The sequence below is a fragment of the Capricornis sumatraensis genome, chromosome 4 (assembly GCF_032405125.1).
Source record: "Capricornis sumatraensis isolate serow.1 chromosome 4, serow.2, whole genome shotgun sequence".
In the NCBI taxonomy this organism is placed as follows: Eukaryota; Metazoa; Chordata; class Mammalia; order Artiodactyla; family Bovidae; genus Capricornis; species Capricornis sumatraensis.
Genome location: NC_091072.1, coordinates 155,238,914 through 155,262,661, shown reverse-complemented (window position 1 = coordinate 155,262,661; position 23,748 = coordinate 155,238,914). Strand labels below are relative to the sequence as shown.

Below are 23,748 nucleotides of genomic sequence, written 5' to 3'. Positions count from 1 at the left end.
ATTTTTGATCAGCTCATGAGACACTCATTTAAGGAGTTTTTTTCACCTTTCCAATTTGCTTCAAATGCCGAATGACTGTAGAATGGTCAATGCTGAGTTCTTTGGCAGCTTCTCATGTAGTTGTAAGAGGATCAGCTTTGATGATTGCTCTCAGTTCGTTGTTGTCAACTTCTGATGGCCAGCTACCACACTCCATCTTTAAGGCTCTCGTCTACTTTGCAAAACTTTTCAGATCACTGCTGTACTGTGTGATCATTAGCAGTTCCTGGTTCAGATGCGGAGCTCATGTTGCAAGTTGTCTCTTCTGCTTTACGACCCATTTTGAACTTGAATAAGAAAATTGCTCAAAATTGCTTTTTGTCTAACATCATTTTCATAGTCTAAAATACGTATAAAATTCAGAGCAAGTAATAAGTCATTAGCAAAAAATCAAAAAGCAAGAAATACACATTAAAATACTGTAAACATAACCACATTTATTTAAGAATATATTCCAATATCAAACAGTATATTTCAACGATGCAAAACTGCAGTTACTCTTGCACCAACCTAATAGTTCACATGGCTAGTTAGTGACAGAGCCAGGATTACAGTCTAGGTGTTTTGGTTTCAGAATCCATGTTCTTAAGTACTGCAGAGATTGGTGAATGAATGAATGATATTATCCCCATCCTCCTGATGCTCGTCACACTTCTACTCCGTCGTGTCAACATGTGTCTGTCTCCAGACTTGACCAAGCATTTAACTAGTTACACATAGCAGATAGGAAGGACCTAAGAACTGAACTAGCTCTGTTCACTAATCTGGAGCAGGAGCTGAGCAGTTTATCCCTTTTTGCATGTCTCAGAGTTATTTATCTTGTACCATTTATGGTATTTATCTTATACCATTCAAAGATGGTATAAGAAATGTACCCCTTGTACTCTTTACTTGCAGCTCTCATGGCTTAAAAAGTCCTTCACTCACAGGAAGCTCAGATCTGGTGTTCTGTGACAACCTAGAGGGGTGGGATGGAGTGGGAGGTGGGAGGGAGATTCAACGGGGGGGGGACATATGACTCCTGTGGCTGATTCATGCTGATGTATGGCAGAGGCCAACACAATATTGTAAAGCAGTTATCCTCCAATTAAAACAAAAATGCTTCACTCAAGTGTAACTGATTTGGGCAAGTAACTTGATACAGCTAGCATGACTGGCCAGTTTTCTTTTATCTTTGATTTAGGGCCCATTACAGGTAAGGCTCAAACTCATCAGAAAAGATGCCTTGTTTCCATAGTTAATTCAAGAGTCCTGAATCTCCTTGACATCCTCAGGAAGAGTGTACAATCCTCTCCTTTATGTCCACAGTGTCTGTATACGTCTGTCAGAGTACACTGATATCCATGTCTGTATCCCTCACAAAACTTGAATTTCTTTTCTTTTTTTAAAAAAATATTTATTTCCTTATTTTTGGTGTGTTGGGTCTTAATTGTGGCTCTTGAGATCTTCGTTGCAGCACATGGGCTCCAGTAGTTGTGGCGTATGGGCTCAGTTGCCCTGCGGCACGTGGGATCATAGTTCCCTGACCAGGGATCGAACCCGCATACCCTGCATTGGAAGACGGGTCCTTAACCACTGAGCCACCAGGGAAGTTCCCCAAACTTGAATTTCTTAAGGGCGATAATAGTGTTCCTAGTACTTAGTACGATGCCTGGGTGTAGGATCACCCAATAGGTATTTGGTGAATGGATGATTAATACCTTTATATATTTATACTTTCAGCAAATTTATAGCAATTGACTTTCTTTTAGGAATATAAAAACTGTAAAAGTGATAACTGACTCCTTTAATAATAATATTTTCCATTTCTTTACTATAAATTATTTTTAACGTATATGTTTAATGCTAACAGTGCTTTATTGAGATGTAATTTACGTACTTTAAAACACATGGATCTTAAGTGCACAGTTTGGCAAATGTTGATAAACATATCCATCACCCACTCAAAGAACGTTTCCATTATCCCATAAAGTTCCTTTATTACCCTTTCCAGTCAAGCCTCCCTTTTTCCTAAAGGCAAGGACTATTTGATTTCTTTCACCATGTAGATTGGGCTTCGCTGTGCCTCAGTGGGTAAAGCCTGGGGGAAGCCTGGCATGTTGCAGTCCACGAGGTTGTAAAGAGTTAGGCATGACTGAGCAACTGAACAACATTTCCCATGAAGTGATGGGACTGGATACCACAATCTTAGTTTTTTGAATGTTGAGGTTCAAGCCAGCTTTTTCACTCTCCTCTTTCACCTCATCAAGAGGCTCTTCAGTTCCTCTTCGATTTCTGCCATTTGGGTGGTGTCATCTGCATATCTGAGGTTTCTGATATTTCTCCCAGCAATCTTGATTCCAGCTTGTGAAACATACAAATGTTTCTTAAGTTTCTCTTAAGAGAACAAAGATAGTTTTGGCCTTCAAGGATATTGTACTCTAATGGAGGAAAAAGACATTTATCACACAGACAGTTACAAACCGTGGAAGCCTCTGAAAGACAGGTGTTGGTGCTGTGAGTGTGTGAAAGTGAGTGAAGTCGCTCAGTTGTGTCCGACTCTGCGACCCCATGGACTGGAGCCTACCAGGCTTCTCCGTCCATGGAATTTTCCAGGCAAGAGTACTGGAGTGGGGTGCCATTTCCTTCTCCAGTGAGTGTGTGAAGGTGGGTCTAATGTGGCCAGTGAGGCCCTGAGATACGTGTAGGGTGAGGCGGAAAGGAGTTGTTATCTCTCAGAGGGAGGCTTTCCTGAAGAAGTGAAATCTGGGCCGTTCCCTCTGCCAGGAGCTCTTCCCGTGCAGGTCTGCGCAGCTGGCTTTTTCTTGCTGTTTAAGCCTCAGCTGATATGTAACTTCCTCAGAAAGACTTTCCTTGACCGCACCCTGAATTGATGTTAGCACATCTCTCTTCTTCATTTCCTGTGAAACATGAATTTTTATCTGAAATTATCTCGTAAGGGACCTTGTCTGTCTTTTCCTCACCGGTGCCCCCACTGCTTAGAATATTTCCTGAAACTTAAAGTGTACAGGAAACGGTTAAAGGACTGCGTAAGTTAACGTTCTTGAGAATTACCTGTTGCATAGTTGATCTAGAGATTTGCATGTTCTCATCCTTTGAGTTTGGGAGGAGGATTGTTCATACTGGCTTTTTCCTCATTCATTTTTCTATCCTGTTGATCCTCCTGTCACTCCACTGTGTCTTTTTTTTATTTTATTTTATTTTCTAGTTTTATTGAGATGTATTTGACATATGGGACTTCTGAGGTAGTACTAGTGGTTAAGAACCCGCCTGCCAGTAGCACTGTTTAAGATATACAGCATACTTATATCGTTAAATGATTACCACCATAAGTTCAGTGAACGTCCCTCATTTCATATGGGTACAAAATTTAAGAATTTTTTTTTTTAATTTATTTTATATTGGGGTAAAGCCAATTAACAAACAACGTTTTGATAGTTTCAGATGAACAGTAAAAGGACTCAGCCATACATATACATGTATCTGTTCTCTCGCAAACCCTCCTCTCATCCACGTCACCACATACCATTGAGCAGAGTTCCATGTGCTATACATTAGGTCCTTGTTGGTTCTGCATTTTAAATGTCACAGTGTGTACATGTCCATCCCAAACTCCCTAACTATCCCTTCCCCCATCCTCTCCCCTACCACAGTCCAGCAACCATAATTTTCTTCTCTTAAGTCTGTGTCTGTTTCATAAGTTCATTTGTATCATTTTCTTTAGATTCCATATATAAGGGATGCCGTATGGTGTCTCTCCTTCTCTGACTGACTGACTTTGCTCAGTACGACAGTCTCTAGGTCCATCAGCGTTGCTGCAAATGGCATTATTTCACGCACTTGAATCCACTGTGCCTTTCTAATGGGGGTTGCCAATGGTAGCATCCTACTCTCTGCCATAGCGACAGGCAGGTGACCTTCAAGCTGGGCCACTCAGTGTCATTCTCCTGGAATTTTCAAATTTGGATAAATGACAGAGACTTCTCAGGTGACACAGTCTGAGGTGTGAGTATGGAGTGTCTGTGGCCTTGAAGAAGCGGACCTGTGAGAAGAGAAGAGGCATCGCAGAGTGGGGCAGAGGTGGTTGGGTGAGGTGCTGGCAGTTTTCTAGTTTCCGCTTCCTTTGTATCTGTAGCCCAGTTGCAACCCCTGATTTTCCCACAAGCAGTTCAAATTGAGGTTCTGTCACTAATGACCAAAAGATTCCCAATGAAATGGTATATAGCTTTTTTTTGTTTTCGCCTTCACCTCGACTAACAAGCTTTCCATCTTGTTGTGTCTTATGTAGTATCTGGGTGTTGATCTGTTGCATAGTTTAATTTCCTATTTCAGAGAATCTGTTTTCTCTCCTCCCCTCTCCTCTCTCTGTCTCTCTGTCTCCCTCTCCTTCTCTCTCCCCCTCTTCAGTCCCCTTCACGGTTCTCCCTTTTTCAAACACAAAGCAGTTGCTGCCCAGCTAGTTTCAGTACTATTCTGTCTTAGTTTGTTGTTGTTGTTTAGGTGCTAAATTGTGTCTTACTCTTTTGCGACCCCATGGACTGTAGCCCTCCAGGCTCCTCTGTCCATGGGATTTCCCAGGCAGGAATACTGGAGTGGGTGGCCATTTCCTTCTCCAAGGGATCTTCCCAACCCAGGGATTGAACCCATGTTTCCTGCATTGGCACACAGATTCTTTACTGCTGAGCCCCCAGGGAAGCCCATCATATTTTAGTACTATGTATTCATCCTTTTCGGAAATGTATTGGTAAGAAGCAAGTAGATGCCATCTTATTACTATTGTTATTATTTACCTCGTCATTGAAGCGGGTTTATTGGGTTCTTGAATCTTTTGACTTTCAACTCTGATCCTTTAAAACATCCAGGTTCCTACTCTCCAGTATCTTGGGGATGATAGGAGGTGGCTAGGGCTGTGGGAATCCTTGAATGGGAAGCTCACTTGGGGATGATTTCTTCCCAGTTTTCTGTGAAGTGTTGTGGTCTCACTGTCCTGATGCTGCAGACTGCTCCTCAGGAGGGAGGCCTGAGGCTGTGGGGAGAAGCCCTTCATCCTTGTGTTTGACATTCTGCTCAAGGTAGCTGCTTCTCCCTTTGAACTATTGCAGCTGTCATCAAAGCCACCCATCCATGCAGACTCCGAGTAGAATGTTCCACATCTGCCCCATAATTTGTAGTTCTAACCTTTTCCAATTAGGAAAGTTTTAAGAAATTATTTCAGGCCAAATAACTTTCTCAGGCAGCTAAGTTGTAAATTGCAACCTGTATTTTTCATCTGTCTGGCTCCATTTGCATTGCATCAAGAAGAAAATGGAGACTTTTTGGTAATTTTCTCCTTTATTGATTCATTCACTCAGTAAATATTCATTAAGTATTTACTATGGGCTTCCCTGATAGCTCAGTTGGTAACAAATCTGCCTGCAATGCAGAGACCCCAGTTCGATTTCTGGGTCGGGAAGATCTGTGGGAGGAAGGGTTAGGCTACCCATTGCAGTATTCTTTGGCTTCCCTTGTGGCTCAGCTGGTAAAGAATCCGCCTGTAATGTGGGAGACCTTGGTTCAATCCCTGAGTTGGGAAGATCCCCTGGAGAACGGAACAGCTACCCACTCCAGTATTCTGGCCTGGAGCATTCTATATAATGTATAGTTCACAGGGTCACAAAGAGTTGGACATGACTAAGGGACTTTCACTTTCACTTACTGTGTACCAATCATTCTTCTAGACACTAAAGAGTCTCTGCCCTCATGGAGCTTGTATTCTAGGTGAGAAACCAGTAAACAAGTAAACAGACACCTATATAGTACAGTATTAGGTAGTGCTCAATGCCAATTTGAAAAATGAAATAAATAATGTAGTGCTTTCAAAAGAAAAATCCAATAGCATATTAAAGATGAAAAATGTAATGCCAATGTATGATGTGATTTCATCATATGCTCGCTTCTTAAAGTGTAAGAATAGGAGTATAGGCATTGACAATTTAATGAAATTTGGATTTCCCTCTACATTTGCTAAAGGTTTTTACACTTTGCTTATTTTTTCTTAGAATAAAATTTTATGGTAGTCTTAATTAAAATTTTCTAAGCCAATTAATGTATTTTTCAGGTTATTATATCCGGGAAAAGTCAAAACAAGTTATAACGTTGCTGATGGACGAACAGTTGCTGCATAGAGAGAGGGAAGTAGCGTGTCGGACTAGACGGCGTACCTCCTACTCTATGACATTTCCTAAAAGATTACCTGGTACAGGTAACTCACCAACAGCGTGTGCTTCTGCCCCTACACCAGAAATTCCTGTTTCAGAGAAGAAGAATAAGCTGCTTAAGGTTGCACGGCTACATAATAGAAGTGCGTATAATGGGCATTGGCCTAAAGTACAATAGATATCATTTAAGAACAGTTAAAAAGTAGAAAACATTGGCTTTTAGTACTGAAGTATTAATACTATATCAGTAGTACTGTTACTACATGAGACATCATACTGTAGACAGTGATGAAGGATACTGTTCAGTAGACCATTTTATGACTATGTCTGAATGCAGTTATCTGGGATGCAAATAAAACGTTTTTGAGCTTTAAAGGTATTAAACTAGTACTATCCTATTGGGCATCCTGATTAAGTTTTAAGATGTTAATCATAACTGGAGATGAAGGAGAACTGTGTTCGGAGACTAGGGGTCTTTGTGTGCACACATTTGCATTCTCTGATCCTCCAAATCAAGACATTGACATGAAAAAATGTGCCTCCAAATTCTGAGAATGCTCTAAAACTCTTCTAGGAAAGTTCCCTGTGTTATATAACCCTTTCCTTTACCTAAAACTTTAAATCTGGACCGCTGAAAACTAGTTCTTCTTAGAAAAGAAGGCACTTATTTATAATGTTTTAATAGAGATCAGAAAGAAAAGGCAGTTATCTTTTCTACTGAATTTGCTGAAACACAAAGGGAAATCCCATGGACAGATGAGCCTGGCGGGCTATAGTTCACATGGTCAAAAAGACTCGGACACAACTTAGCGATTAAACAACAACAAAGGAATGTCATTTTGCTCTAATTTCTCCAGTAGAAACGCTGTTAATAAATTGTGTGTAAAGAATGGACAGTTTGAAGAAGCAAAAACATTAGTGAAATGTGACTTAGGTAACTGGCCCTTGAAAGCAGCTTCACTTTGTGCCCTAGTGAGGGGCATAGTAGGGGTAACATATACATATGTTATGTTATGTATATATATGTATGTTACATATGTTACATATATATGTTACATACATATAGGAGCACATAGTTGAAAACATTTTCAAACGCCTGCCTCCCAGCTTTATCATGTAACCATATTAAGCAAGATATTGAAAGAGAGACATTCCAGGTGTCAGTTAAATATTGAAAATTTAAAATGTTAATATTAATGCCAGTACAAAACAATCCTGCTAAAAATCATTAAAGTATAATACTATTCTGACAAGTCAAGAGTTCTCAAATGTTCACTCCATTTGTACTGGTGTGGACAGGGCAGTTGAAAGATAGTAAAAGAGGTGGGGAGTATAATTATAATAGTATTAATAAATACCAACCAAATACTTCTAAAAAGTAGTGGAACCTCTTTCTTTGGGGACCTGGTCCTTTGAAATAAATCTTGAAAGAGACACATTCTGAAATTTTCTCATAGAAGCCTTAAATTCAAACTGATACCTAAAACGAAGTAACAGTAAAATAACCAATTATGACTCACCTGGAGTTTCTGCATCCCTTTTGCAACTTCTCTGTTACCATTTTTGTTCTTCCTTCTTCCATTTGCTTTCCTCTTCCTTTCTTTCATTATAAATGTATTTATTAAATTTATAATTTGAAATTTGGATATCTAGCAGAACTTTGGAGCGATAGCAGTGAATAAAACAAAGCCCCTCTCATCATGTAGCAAATATTCTAGTGACAGAGATAAATATTAAACACACATAAGTAAAACAGATGTAAAATACTGTGTCAGATAGTGTCAAGTCCTATAAAGCAAAGGGAAGCAGTGACAGGGCAGAGAGGGACAGGAATGGCTTTATTTTAGGTCAGGTAGTGAGGGAGGTTGGAGAAGGCAATGGCACCCCACTCCAGTACTCTTGCCTGGAAAATCCCATGGATAGAAGAGCCTGGTAGGCTGTAGTCCATGGTGTCGCTAAGAGTTGGACACGACTGAGCGACGACTTCCCTTTCACTTTTCACTTTCATACATTGGAGAAGGAAACGGCATCCCACTCCAGTGTTCTTGCCTGGAGAATCCCAGGGACGGGGGAGCCTGGTGGGCTTCTGTCTATGGGGTCGCACAGAGTCGGACACGACTGAAGTGACTTAGCAGCAGCAGCAGGGAGGGAGGTTCTTTTGGAGGAGGCAGAGATTTAAACAGAGACTTGAATGAGGTGAGGGAACTGTCCAGGTATATCTGGGATCTTTGGGCAGAGGAAACAGTGGTGCAAATGCTCTGAGATGAGAGAAAGCTTGGCACCCTTCACCGTCAACTCAGGAGATGAATCCCTAAACTGCTGCAGAAGTAGCTCAACTCTGAGCCTTTTTTGTGATTCATATAAGAAAATCTAGCTTATTGCCTTACAATCACTGCTTTTTTTAAACCCAAAATGATATTTCCCAGCTTTATAATAGCTTATTATTCAACTAGACTGAGCTCTGAATACCTTTTGACTATTTTAAAAAATCAATCTACCTGCAAATGAAGTAGTTTTGCTACAATTGATTTTTTTCATACTACAAACATGTATTGAGTATCTGCGTACTATGTGTCAGACACTGTTGGCTAGGCCTGGTAAACAAATTGGGTGTATTTCTGCTCTCACAGAGGTTATATCCAGTGATGAACTTTCAGTCTGCTTCAAAAAAAGATGTTCAAAAAGAGTTTTGGTGGATGACAACATCACTGAAGTGCATTTGTAGTGAAAATTTAAAGTAAATAATGAATTTTTACATATAAAAGCTGTAGTAAGTTTGTTAAAAAATCTGTTACATAAAAATTTTAAAATTTCATTTATCATCACTGTGTATCATATGCATACAAAGGGGATATATACAAGTGTGAGTTTGTGTTCAAAAAAGAGAAATTGGATTAAGTAAGCTTAGCAATACTAACCATATCCATGTAGGCATTTGAATCTGAAACTGTATTTTAAAAGAAGAAAAAAAACTGGTAATTTGCCTGGGCCTGGGGAAGATAAGAAAGTTTATTAGGAGGCATTATTAATGGGACAGGAAAAACAGCAAATGATAACTTGGAGATGTGTGGATCAGTTAAAATTAGGGGCAGCCATGAGTGACAGTACTAGGGCCACAAAACTGGTAGTGGTGTAAACATAGTAAGAACTTCTCTCTTCTAAAAATAATCCAGATCTAGGTATTCTAGGACCAGTATGGCTGTTCATGATGTCAGGACTCTTTCTGTCTTGTTGTTCCACCAAACTCACCATGTAACTTCCACTTTATGGTCCAAGATGGCTGCTTGCCTCCAGCCATTACATCTGCCTTCTAGCCAGTAGGAAGGAGGAAGGGTTGAAACTATGAATGCCCCTTCCCTTTAAGGACATTTATGGAAATTGCCTGTAACGTTTTGGCTTATGTACTCTTATTGTTTAGCACTTAGTTACATGGACGCTCCTAGCTTCAAGAAAGGCTGAGAAATGTAGTCTTCATATAACAGCCTTGTACCCAAATGAAAGGAAATCTATTGTTAAGGAAGAAGGAGAGAATAAATATAGGAACGACAAATAGTCCCTACCATAGTGGAGAAGAATACAAGAAATGAATTAGCCACGGTAATACATGGTTGTCAGATTGAATGGAATAGAAAATATAAATTTTAATATGCAGAAAAATGTGGGCAGATAGTTGAGAGTACTCCACACAGTTTATAAATACAGTTTATGAGCAGTATTTGGAAATTTCAGTTTGATACAACTAGCAACTAGGATCCATTGTAGGCCTTGGAGAACAGAAGGGATGTTCAGCTTAGTCACAGAACTTAGCTTTCTTATTACTGAAAACAGCTGTTGGTGGAAGATAATTCTTACTGCTTTGTGTAGAAATGAAGGAACTACAAATTGGAGGGAAGCTTTCTAGGAGACAGTTGTTTCAATCTAGGACCCACTCAAAGGTTATTGAAATGAGGAAAAGGTAATGTTTAAAGACAGACTATAGAGAGGGAATGAATACATAGATGATACATTGGAGAAGAAAGACAGAAATCGAAAATGACTCTTAACATTTGAGTCAGAGAAAATGAAGGCAAGTTATAGTTTCATAAGGGTAAATTTCCATCAGAAGGAATTTGAAGATGCTTCTGAATTATTTAGTTATAATGAAATGTAAAATTGGATGCATTGCTGGAAATCTGATACCCTGGCTTTAGGATCCTGAGCTAAAACAGCTGTGCCTCACTTCTTTGTGATGAATTAGCAAGGGAAAAAAGATACTTTAGAGAAGGTGTTATACACACATCGCTGCTTCTACTCCGTTTTTCCTATTCCTGGATGTTTTCCTCATGTTTTAATTCTGGTGGATAGCTTGGGTGTTTTTTGTTTAGATGATTTTGTTGTTTGAAGGAAGAAATGAGCTGAAGGATAAGTGCTGCTTGATGGCAAGACAGAAAGCTATATAAAGCACAGTGATAACTCAGCTTTTCTGAGCTGTAAGCATCAGAGTTAGGGCCTTTCCTTAGAGGTAATAATTATAAAAACTATCACTGGAGACATTGCTTACAACCAGACCAGCAAAGCATTACCTCTGTGGATCATCCAGTCTTCTATAAAGAGCTCTTTAGTGGTACTATTCTTTGCAATGGAACTTTACCTGTATCAGAGGATTACTCTGGCCTGTGTTAAATGTAATAACATTTCACATCATGGAAATATTTCCCTAAAAACTGCATATGATTCCTGTTGAACCAAAAGTTAGAATTCAAAGCAGTTGTCATACTTTAATAAGCAAAAACACCCATGTTGGAATTCCCTGCTGTCACAATGGATAGGAATCCACCTGCCAGTGCAAGGGGCACTTTCGATCCCTGGTTTGGGAAGATTCTACGTGTTGCAACTAAGCCTGTGTGCCACAACCACTGAGCCTGTGCTCTCGAGCCTGCGAACCACAAGTCCTGAGCTTGTACACCACAATTACTGAAGCCTGTGTGCCTAGAGCCCATGCTCCACAGCAAGAGAAATCACTGCAGTGAGAAGCCCACGCACCACAACTGGAGAGTGGCCCCAACTCGCTGCAACTAGAGGAGCCCGTGCAAAGCAGTGGAGACCCGCCACAAAGATAGATAAACAGTGCATGAATCAAAAGCAAACAGAAAAACCACCAGCATTTTTCCGCAGTGAACTTTGTATTTATGGAGAGTTGTAGAGCCATACTTGGTGGCTTTATCACATACAGTCTCAATGGCAGAGTGTATGGTTCAAGTGCGGTTGCTACTAAGACATTTACACTGATGAACATTTAAGCAGTGGTTTTTTTAAATTTAAAAATAAATATACAAAAAAGAAACAGTAGCTTATACCTCTACCACCCTAAACCAACCACTATTAACATCTTAGAATATTTGCTTCTAGTCCTATTATTTTTCTTCTTTTGTTTCAGAAAAACCACCTTATTCTTGTAAAAGAAAAAAAAAGAAAAATAGACCCATTGTAAAGAATTAATCACTTCCAATCCAATCACTCAGAAATAGCCATAATTAATATCAGATGAATGTAAATTCTAGGCATCTTGCTATCCATCCATCCATACAAATACGTATGAAGATGAATAACTAGAGAGAAATTGTTTTTATAAAAATGGAATTATGCTAATGCTAAGTTTCACTGACAATATTTCAGGTCTACTCTGGTAATAATACTTATGAGGAGCTCCAAGAAACTCATTTATTGAACAATAATTAAAGACTTTTGAAATGATATACTGAGACATTTCTGGACTCACCAAAGGTATGGGAAGTCTCCAAGGATCTTCTAAAAATTTAAATTAATTAATAATGAAATATATATATATATATATTTTATTGAAAGTCTAAAAAATGGTAAGCATCAGTTTTCTCCAAATTGCACAAATTTAGTGGAGGGTTTCTAAAGCCTGGTACTATTGACATTTTAAGCCAGATAACGCTTTGATGTGGGGACCACCCTGTGCATGTAGGTTGTTGAGCCTTATCTCTGGCCTATACCCACTAGATGCTATTATCTCACACCCCTTCCTTTTGCGAGAACCCGAAATGTCTGCAGATGTGGTCAGATGTCTCTTGGGGACAAAAGTTGCCCCAAGTTGAGAATCACTGATTGACTACATTTAAAATCAAAGTTCCAAAAGGATTTTAAACATGGAGTTTGATTGGCTAATTCCAAAACTCATCTGAAAGGAGCAAAAGGTCAGGCATATCCAAAATGTTCCTGAAGAAGAATAAGGTGGAGGGCTCGCCTTTCTAGATCACACGAACAAAGAGCTCTGATCGTGGCAGTGTGGTGGTGATGCAGGGATAGGTGCATGGCCAGTGGAGCAAACGATAGAGGCCTGGAAACAAACGTGTACAGCTGCGTCATCTTAGTGTATGCCAGAGGTGGTGTTTCACATTGGTGGGGGGAGGAGGAACTGCTTAACAACACCAGGACATTCATCTATCCATGTTGGAAAAAGTGAAATTAGGTCTGCGTCTCATATTGTGCACAAGAATGTGTGTGTGTATGTGTGTGTGTGTGTGTGTGTGTGTGTGTATGTTAGTCACTCAGTCCTGTCTGACTCTATGCAACCTCATGGACCGTGGCCCACCAGGCTCCTTTGTCCATGGGATTCTCCAGGCAAGAATACTGGAGTGGGTTTCCATTCCCTTCTTCAGGGGATCTTCCTGAACCCAGGGATCACACCCAGGTCTCTCACATTTCGGGCAGATTCTTTACCATCTGAGCCACCAGGGAAGCCCACACAAGAATGTATCCTGGAGGAATTAAGGACTTAAAAGTGAAAAAGCAAAACTTCAGAATGTTTAGAAGAAAATATAGAATATCTTTTCCACATTGAAATAGGGAAAAGTGAAGTCGCTCAGTCATGTCCAACTCTTTGCGACCCCATGGACTGTAGCCCACCAGGCTCTTCTGTCCATGGGATTCTCCAGGCAAGAATACTGGAGTGGGTTGCCATTTCCTTCTCCAGGGAGTCGGACATGACTGAGCGACTTCACTTTCACTTTCTGGCTTGAAGATGTGTGCACTCAGCCACTCAGTCGTGTCCAACTCTTTGTGACTCCCCTGGACTGTAGCCCGCAAGGCTCCTCTGTCCATGATATTTCCCAAGCAAGAATACTGGAGTGGGTTGCCATTTCATACTCCAGTGGATCTTCCCTGTCCGGGGATTGAACCTGCGTCTCCTGCATTGGCAGATAGATGCTTTACCGCTGCGCCACATGGGAAGTTTGAAGATGTAGTGATAAGCAGTGTAGGTGGCTTCTAGAAACTGTCCCTCTGAAGCATTTGTCCTGAGTAAATATAGTAGTAAAGTGAAATCACAGAGGTGGTGTCTGTAGTGGATGCTGGGGTGTTTCCCAGATTCCTGCTTCAAAATCAAGGTGCTTGTTCCATCAGCTGCTGGGGGAGCTGGCACCCAAGGGGTCTTGGCTGAATTCTCTTCAAACTCCCAACAACTGAAGAAAGCCTCTCTGCCTAAAGTTCTGCCCCATCCCTGAAAGAACCTGCTTTCAATGACTTGTGGATATGGGCCAGCTACCTTGCTTCAAGGCAGGACAACTGTGAAGAGCTATTCCAGCCCCAGAGCTCCCAGGAGGATTGGCTAAGACCTCTGTTGCAAATGCATTGCAGTTCAGTTTCTCCCTTGGCCCAGGCCTGCCTCCCTCCCTACTGTAGATGTGGTTTCTGAGAGTGCTTCCTAATGAGTCTCCCTCATACAAATGTGAGTCTCAAAGTCTTATTTCCTGGGGAACCCAACCTACAGTAGTGACTTTGCTTCGAGACTTAGGATATAGGACAATGATATGTACATAAATGAGGAAAGAATTATAAAGCAAAATGTTAACAATTGGTGGCTCTGAATGAGAATTCTTTGTACTATTCTTCCATCTTTTCTATCAGTCTGCTCCATGATATTAAAATTGTTAAGGTTCCAAACTTGTGATACTCTTAATCACCATGAGGCTTTGAAACCTTATCAGTTCTTCATTTTCTATGATTGATGCATTTGTTCATTTTTAAAAGTTAATTTTGGGGGCTTCCCTGGTGGTCCAGTGGTTAAGAATCTGCCTTGCAATGCAAAGGACAAAGGTTCAATCCCTGGTCCAGGAAGTTCCCACATGCCAAGGAGTAACTTAGCCCATGTGCTACAAGTACTGAGACAGTGCTCTAGAGCCCATGAGCCACAACCAACTGAGTCTCCGCACTGCAGCTGCTAAAGCCTTCACGCCTACAGCCTGTGCTCGGCAACAAGAGAAGCCCCAGCAATGAGAAGCCAGAGCGCTGTGTCGCAGAGTAGCCCTCGCTCACCACAGCTAGAGCAAGCCCGCGAGCAGCAACGAGAACCCACCACAGCCCAAAGTGCTGATAATAATTAAATACATATTTTTTAATGTTTGCTAGGTAAGTGACTTAGTTTACTTCAATTACACCTAAAAGGACAGTATTAATACATAGCCGAAATGTCTGTTAGATGCGAAATAATACATAGAACAATTTGTGCACTCACAGAGCGTTTCAACTCCAAAATGCACAGTGGCGTTGTTACTGTCTGATAGTTTAAACATCAGTTTGATATCTTATCTGAGAAGTATCACAAGCTTCGCCAGTTCTGCTTTGTGGTATTATCTGAGTGATACAGGCTCAATGAGATCTGTAGCTTCTCCCTAGATTGTTTCTGCCTAGTAACTACAGACTCGGTATCTAAGCGCTCATCTTTGAATGACTCAATAGCATCACTTCCTGCAACATCTTCACTTTTTCCTTTGAGGTTTCTCATTCACATACTAGTCCTCCTTGGCTGTGACTTCACAGTCTCAATTGATAAATAGCTTGTGATATACAAGGTACTTCATTTCCACTAAGGAGCTAAATGCATGTTGTGTGTTCTCCCCCTCTACTTGATTGTGAAAACCCAGAAAGCAATGTTGTGTAGTCACCTAATTTAATTAAACGCACTTCACTGGCAATGTTGTGTGCTGATACAAAAAAAAAAAGAAAAAAAATTCTAAATGGATTTCTGTAGACTCACTATACTCTGCCTGCCTTCTTGCCCCATAAGATTATTTAATATACATGCAAGGAGTACGTCAAGGCTGTATTTTGTCATACTGCTTATTTAACTTATATGCAGAGTACATCATGTGAAATACTGGGCTGGAAGACGTGCAAGCTGAAATCAAAATTGCCAGGAGAAAATACCAACAACCTCAGATATGCAAATGATATCACTCTAATGACAGAAACTGAAGAGGAACTAAAGAGCCTCTTGATGAAAGTGAAGGAGGAGAGTGAAAAAGCTGGCTTAAAACTCAACGTTCAAAAAACGAAGATCATAGCATATGATCTCATCACTTCATGGGAAATAGATGGGGAAAAAGTGGAAACAGTGACAGGTTTTATTTTCTTGGGCTCCAAAATCACTGTGGACGGTGACTGCAGCCACAAAATTAAAAGACATTTGCTCCTTGGAAGAAAATTTATGACAAACCTAGATAGCATATTAAAAAGCAGAGACATCCCTTTGCCGACAAAGTCTGTATAGTCAAAGCTATGGTTTTTAAAGTAGTCATGTACAGATGTGAGAGCTGGACCATAAAGAAGGCTGAGTGCCACCAAAGAATTGATGCTTTCAAATTGCAGTGATAGAGAAGACTCTTGAACTGCTTGCTAGGTGATCAAAGGAAATCAACCCTGAATATTCACTGGAAGGCCTGATGTTGAAGCTAAAGCTCCAATACTTTGGCCACCTGATACAAAGAACCAACTCATTGGAAAAGACCCTGATGCTGGGATAGATTGAGGGCAGGAGGAAAAGGGGTGACATAGGATGAGATGGTTGGATGACATCACTGACTCAATGAACATGAGTTTGAGCAAACTCTGGGAGACAGGGAAGCCTGGCATGCTGCAGTCCGTGGCATTGCAAAGAGTTGGTCACGACTGAGCAACTGAACTACAACAACTTCTAGGATGTCTGAAACTTAAATCCATATCATTTCGAGGATAATAAATTGCTGAATGCTCAAAGACAGATAATATAGATCTTCATTAAATCGCTTGAAAGTACATAGATGATCTAAACCTCAAATTACTGCTGTTTGCCAGGATTAGTTGTAGAATCTCTAAGTCCAAAATAAGCTCATTTTAATTATTGATTTTTGGATAAAGTTAGAAAATGAAACGTCAGAGCTATAAATGCAGAATTTGTGTTCTTCAGCATCTTTGGCTTATACCATTCTTGCTCCTTTTGCCTGTGCAGTTCCTTCTGCTTGGAGTCATTTCTCCTCTGTAGTTATCAGAATCCTAGCTGTCCTTCAAAGCCTTGTTCAAATTTTCCTTCCAGTGTGAGGGTCTTTCTGATTACTCTGGAGCACACTGGTTATTTTTTTCCTTAGAATATCTATTCATTGTTGTTGTTGTTCAGTCCCTAAGTCATGTCTGACTCTTTGTGACCTCATGAACTGCAGCACGCCAGACTTCCCCATCCTTCACTATCTCCCTGAGTTTGCTCAAAGTAACGTCCCCTGAGTCAGTGATGCCATCCAGCCATCTCGTCCTCTGTTGTTCCCTTCTGCTCTTGCCCTCAGTCTTTCCCAGCATCAGGGTCTTTTCCAATGAAAGTTACTTTAAGAAAATTTGGCCTGTAATTGTTTTCCTCTAATTGTTTCCTATAAGTCTGTATTTTAGACTTACCTCACTAGTCAGTCTATAAACATTTTAAAGGCAAAAATCAGGCTATTTTTCTTGTATAACTCTTAAAATGATCTTGAAAAATTATATACCCCCTTAAACATTTTTAATTGACATGTGAAATTTTGTCTTAAGTATAGTAAATGCAAAGAATATAATTAAAAATATTGACTTTACAGACAAGAAAAGAAAACAATCAGAAGTGTTTCATGAGTTTTTCAAGAGCATCTAAAGGAATATAGATACTATTCTGATTGATATCTATAATCGTTCATTTAAAAAAATGCATGGTCTTCTTTAATTGTTAGAAATTTTATATCATTCTCTTTTCTCCTCGAAGTCATATTTCTGTTTCACATCTCACAGAATTTTTCCTAACAGAAAGTATGCTTATGCCTGAAAGTCTTCTCTACGTGAAATATGTATATAAATTGCAATTATTTTTCTAAATTGTCTGCAACCAGAGGCTTTAAGTGGAAAAATATTCCCTTTAGATTGACTTATCATTGTAATTATTTTTAGTACACAATCGATCTCAACCACATAAGTGTATTATATATTTTTATAAATACTTATTAAACATAAAGAATAAAATTTTATTGGAAGGACATTTTTTATGAACTGCATGAAACTGTTCATTTACCCACATGTGAATATTACTTATTGCTTGAAATAAACAAGGTTCAACATAAATTCTGTTTCTGTTTTACATTTTTATAGATGTAAATGCTGAGAAGACTTGTTCACATAAAATTGTCAGTGGGAATAGAAGGTGTTCTATTATAGCAGTGTCAATCAATTCTGTGATTTCTTTCCAAGTCATATGCCCAGAATTATACAGTGATTTATTATAAAAATGTTTTCCATCACTTGTCAACTGTTAATGTGATTAGGTCTTTCTTCATTGTTGAAAGCAAAGGATTGGAAACAGCCTACTTAGGAAAAGACTTGTTAAACAGTCACTGGGAGCAATTTGTGTTCTCAATTTCTGGGAATACCAAAAAACTTGCTAAAATGTATCAAATGGCTATTAATTATACTGGTTACACATTAAGTTAACCCGATATACTCAGAATGTGTGGGAAAAATAAAAACACTAATTGCAGTGTACCTGTCAACACAAATGTTTTTGAGAAATGATTCTTTTTGTGTGTCATATGCTTTAAATGAATTTTCATCAAATCTTCAGAACTGCAGGTTTGTTTCATTCAATTGCTGGAAAATATTTGTCATATTTACCTAGTTTACAAAGCTGGTCCTCATTGTCAAAACAACCAGTCGAATCAGATTTAAACTTCCTTTCAGAAAAACATTTTACTTTATTTATTTAAATACACATGGAAACAGCCATCACTCTGGTTGCATTAACACTCTCAAAGCTAAGGCACAAAGGCTTGCCCAAGTGTGTTGCATTGGTGGAACTTCACTCGTAGCTCAATCGGTAAAGATTCTGCCTGCAATGCAGGAGATCCAGGTTTGATCCCTGGGTTGGGAAGATCCTCTGGAGAAGGAAATGGGAAGCCACTCCAGTATTCTTGCCTGGAGAATCCTATGGACAGAAGAGCCTGGCAGGCTCCAGTCCGTGGGGTCATATGAGTCAGACACGGCTTAGTGACTACACCACCACCACCACAAAGGCTGCCCTAAGTGTGTGGCACTGGTAGAATAAGGTGCTTCTATCCCCGATGCTTTCTTTGCTCTTCTCTTCTGGGACTCTTCCCCAGGAGTGATGCATTCTTTGACAGTACCAGGGGGATGGGAGGCACAAGGACACTGTCCTGCTTCTCCATATTGTGATATATCTGAGCACCACACATCCTGGTGTGGCCCAAAAGGCCTGTTACTTATGCCATGCTTTCTGAGAGAAAGAAATATGTGTAAGACGGGACAAACTTTGAAGCTGTACTTTGGGTTTTTCATGCCTTGAATAAAAGAGGCTTCCCCACACCAATCTTTTTTACTGTTGTTTGGTGCCTCAGAGATTCTTATGCTTGTAGCTGAAGGGAGGATGCTCCATAATTAGATGGGTAAAGAAAATGTCTTTCTTTGTAAAGTGGGAGAAAATTGATTATGAAAGGAGGAGGAAAAGACCTAGCCAGAGGCTTCTACATAGTTGCATTCTCAGGCAGGTCAGTTTTTGGTAAGAATACAAACGGAACTTGTGGATCTGGAAGTTACGTCCTTTAAAGCTGTCTACGCCCACCTAACCCTTGGGAAGTCTTTAAATACCCCCAGAAGTGTGTATACTACTTTGAAGATAGATTTCTTAGACTTTTTGTGGTGCCCAATAACATGCTGGAATATAGTTGATTCTAATACTTTCATTTACATTTCATAACATAGGAAGGAAAGTGATATTGACTACAAAAATCATTAAATTCAGCAAATATATATAAACAAAAATAGCTTATCTTCATTGGCATATTCTTTTTCTTTAAAATTTTCAAGTCAAAAATTTGTTTAAAGTTTCTTTTTCTCAAAAAACCTATATATTTCTGATTATTTTTTCCTAGAACACATGAAATTCACACCACAATAATAAAGTTCTTCTAAGTCTTAATTAAAATAATTATAGATGTCACTCCTGCTTTGTTAGACTTTCATTTGAGTAATTTTCACACTTTCAAACTCTATTTTCTATATTACACCTTATTTTTTAAAATATGATTCAAATAATAAACCCTTAAAATAGAATCATTGATGGGAGAAATGGCTAGAATTAAAGTTGTATTTTTAAAATCTGTCCAAACTTGTCAGTTATGATAAAGGGATATATTAAATGATTAATACTCACTGGTTACCACTGGCACATAATGTTTTGTAGACAAAATGGATCATCAGAAGTGATTAACTGAAAAATTGTGAGCCAGTGTGAAAACATGACTACTTTTTTGTCAAAGTAAAAGCTTTATGTTGTTGACAGAAAACACTTCCAAGGCAGGACAGAAACAAGAGCAGTGTCAAGACATTGAGGTGCCCAGTGGAACTGTCCTGTCCCAGGAAACACTACCCGTCGAGATTAATGCTTGGAAATTGACAGAGGTGAGTCATCACAGTAGTTTCCTATTGCTGCTCTAACAAGTTCCCAGAAGCTTAGTTGCCGGGGTCCAGCCCCGGTGGATCCAGGGAATTCGAAGGGTGGACGGCGTTGGCGTGGAAAGACTTGTTTATTTATTAATATAAGATTAGATTAAGAAACTATAGTGCAGTAGGAAGATTAAGTGGAGAAAGAGGGCTGAATAGCTTGGTTTACGCGGAAGACCAATAAAATTCCAGACAAGGAATTTGCACCATCTACGTTGGGCCACCGGTGCCCACTTGAATATCTAAGGGTGCCTCACCTTAAGCTCCCTTTCGCGCGGATCTTAATAACCAGAGCAAATAAGTAGACCTGATGAGCCTCCGTGCCCCAGATGGAAATTCAGCCTAAAATTAAAGTAAAGAGCAGAGGGAAGAAAAGGGAGAGAAAAAGAGAGAGAGAGAGACACGGGGGGAGCCAGATTCCCAAGAAACCAGGCCGAGACTAGTCCGAGAAACTGGTCCGAGAATCTGGTCCCCTTTATTGTTCAGAAGGCCTTTTATACTTTTGATAAAACATGGAGATCAATGGGTAACACAAAGTTATGCAGCGTTAGCAGTCCAGACTCTTATCAAAACCAGGCTTTTTTCTCTGCATACCTAATTGTATACACAAGTCTTAGGTAATTTACATCATCTTCCAGCCAAAAGGGCCAATTTAACATTTTACAGCCTTTTTTCTGATAAGGGTTTGTCAACCACAAGACTTATTTGTGTTGATCTTCCCAAGGTCTGGTGCCACTCTCAGAAAGCACTAAATAAAATTACATTCTTACACAGCAAGGATACAGCAACTTATAACAAGTAGAGGGAGTACAGTGATTTACAGCAAAAGAGAAGCAATTAACTCAAAAGTCTAGTGTTGCTAACATCAAAACCTACTATGTATCTTTTTCTACATCCTGCTTACATTAACATCCTTCCAGGTGCCTAAAAGATAAAGAATATGGAGGTCTGGCAGCAGTCCTTGAGTCAACAGTGAAAACCCTCTACCAACATAATTTTTAACTCTTTAGAAAAGGCTCTGTATCTTTAAGATGCTTTTAAGCTTTGTGCCTCCCGCGGTTGGGGGGCTGTAAGCAATTCACAAGCTGTAAGAGGTCTGGGGAACCTGTTAGGCAGGCTAGAGAGCTATCAGAGGGGTTTAACTGAGACATCCCTTTCAAATGCAGAAGACTAAAACCCTGAATTGACTTTTTTCCAGAGAATATCAAAAAAGCGGAAAAGCAGAGCACAAAAGCCGGCAGATTTTTGTTGGGGTACATGCTTAGGAATTTCCAGAGGGGTCCCTGAAGTCTGAGCACGCCTTGCGTATGTCAGCTTCCTTCCTCATGACCTTGTCACGGGCGGTATTCCTCACACTGGCTCCCGGCACTTAGTGCCTTAAATCAACACGGAAGTAGCATCTGACAGTCCTGTAGGTTAGAAATCTGACCCAGGGATCACTGGCCTAGAATCGAGGTGTCTACAGGGCTGCATTTCTTTCTCGAACCCTGAAGGGAAATTTAGTTTTCTCTCTTTTTCGAGCTTCAGGGAAGAGAAACTATCTCCTTTTAACTTTGCTTTTGATACCTTCTGTCATTCAAAATATTATTAACAAAGTTTTCCTTTATACTTTGTGCCTTAAAAAATCTTAAGAAAAAAATTTTTATCCTAATATAAGAAAAAGTCTCTTATTTTTTCTTCTAAATGTTCAAATATTTATGCCCTCTGTGAAAGTGAAAGTTGCTCAGTTGTGTCTGACTCTGTGACTCCCATGGACTATATAGTGCATGGAATTCTCTAGGCCAGAATACTGGAGTGGGTAGCCTTTCCCTTCCCCAGGGGATCTTCCCAACCCAGGGATCGAACCCAGGTCTCCTGCCTTGCAGGCGGATTCTTTACCAGCTGAGCCACAAGGAAAGCACTTTATACCCTCTGGAATTTTACTATATAGTGTTAAGATAGGGATGGCACCCCACTCCAGTACTCTTGCCTGGAAAATCCCATGGACGGAGGAGCCTGGAAGGCTGCAGTCCATGCGGTCGCTGAGGGTCAGACCTGACTGAGCCACTTCACTTTCACTTTTCACCTTCATGCATTGGAGAAGGAAATGGCAACCCACTCCAGTGTTCTTGCCTGGAGAATCCCAGGGATGGCAGAGCCTGTTGGGCTGCCGTCTATGGGGTCGCACAGAGTCGGACACGACTGAAGTGACATAGCAGTGGGTAAGCAAGGGCTTCCCAGGTGGCTCTCTGGTAAAGAATCCGCCTGCCAATGCAGGAGACACAGGTTTGATCCCTGGATTGGGAAGATCCTCTGGAGGAGGAAGTGGCAACCCACTTCAGTATTCTTGCCTGGAAAACCTCACGGACAGAGGAGGTTGGCAGGCTACAGTCCATGGGGCTGCAGAGTCAGCCCTGACTAAGCGACAGAGCACGCACTCATGGATAAGCAATATTTACTTTATCAAACAGTCCATCTTTCTCTATTCATGTAAGCATTTTTTATTGTGAAATAATCATAGACTTACAGGATGTTGCAGAAATAGTACAGAGGCCCAGGTACACTTCACCCAGCTTTCCAGCAACAGTTTTAAATTTTAGTGAAGTCCAGGTTATCAGTTTTTTACTTTACGGATCATGCTTTTGGTGTTATATCTTAGAACTCTTTGTCTATCCCAAGATCATGTAGGTTTTCTCCTATGTTTTCTTCTAAAAGCTTTATAGTTTCATGTTTTACATTTGGATCTCTGATCTATTTTGATTTAATTTTTGTGTAAGGTGTGAAGTATAGGTGAGATTTAAAAAAAAAACTTTTTTTCTCTACCAATATCCAATTGTTTCAACAGCATTGTTGAAAAGACTGAAATTTTACTCTTAAGTGTTTAAGTGTAGATTTTCCTTATCTCTCTTTGTCACCCTGCGAGACTCTCCAGTGGACGGTCTCTCACCTCTATTTAATTCTGAGACAGTTATCTCTGATTCAGATATTTCTTACTGTTTATTTTTATTTTTCTCTCTTTCTTGAGCTCTTCTTATCTGAATGTTAGTAATTCTATTTTTACCTTCATATCTCTTCAGTTTTCTTTATAGACTGTATTTAATGTTTTCTTTTTTCTTCATCTAGAGTTTCTCAGTCTGATCTTCCGGTTTGATATTTGTTCTTGGCGAATCCATTCCACTGTTTATCCTGACTGTGTTCTCTGTTTCCACGTTCTGTTTTTACATTTGATATTTAATGTTTCTATTTCATTCTTTTTATTGTGCTTATTCCTGTTGCATATTGCATATCCCTTTATTTATTTATTTTAGTTTGTATATTAACTTTAAATTCTTGGTCCATCTTTTCTAATATCCATACTTTGACAAAACCTGTAATTCAGTTTTTTTTAAAAATAGTTTTGGTCCTCAAATGACTGTTTAGCCCTTGAGAGTATGGCCGCTTTGTCTAGGACTGCTAGAGGTCAGACCTTACTCCGTGTCAGCTCTGTCAGCTTAAGTGAGATGGCGGAGAAGTGGGCTGCAGGGTGGAGAGCACGTCCTTCCCCTCCCCTCTCCCTCCAAGAATACCAGAGTTAATCATTGCTCATTCTGAGGGTCTTATCCTTAGCACCCCAAGAAGCAGCTTTAGAGGGAGGCACTCCTTCAGTGGTAAACCACCTGCCCCAGGGGATTGGAAGAGGAAGGGTGAGGAAGCGTCTTCTCAAGCCTGCTTGCTCAGTCCCATGGAGTGTTCTCACCTGCTCAGGGTT

At 39.9% G+C, this 23,748-nt stretch overlaps 1 protein-coding gene across 1 annotated transcript in view; it reads left to right on the top strand.

Moving 5' to 3' along the window:
• The window catches only part of ENTHD1 (ENTH domain containing 1), an 82,026-nt gene that overhangs the window by 9,860 nt on the left and 48,418 nt on the right, over nucleotides 1-23,748 (top strand). Inside the window, exons 2-3 of the mRNA XM_068971546.1 lie at nucleotides 6,137-6,379; nucleotides 19,861-19,979. Of these exons, the coding sequence (XP_068827647.1) occupies nucleotides 6,137-6,379; nucleotides 19,861-19,979 (362 nt within the window). The remainder of the gene's footprint in view (nucleotides 1-6,136; nucleotides 6,380-19,860; nucleotides 19,980-23,748) is intronic.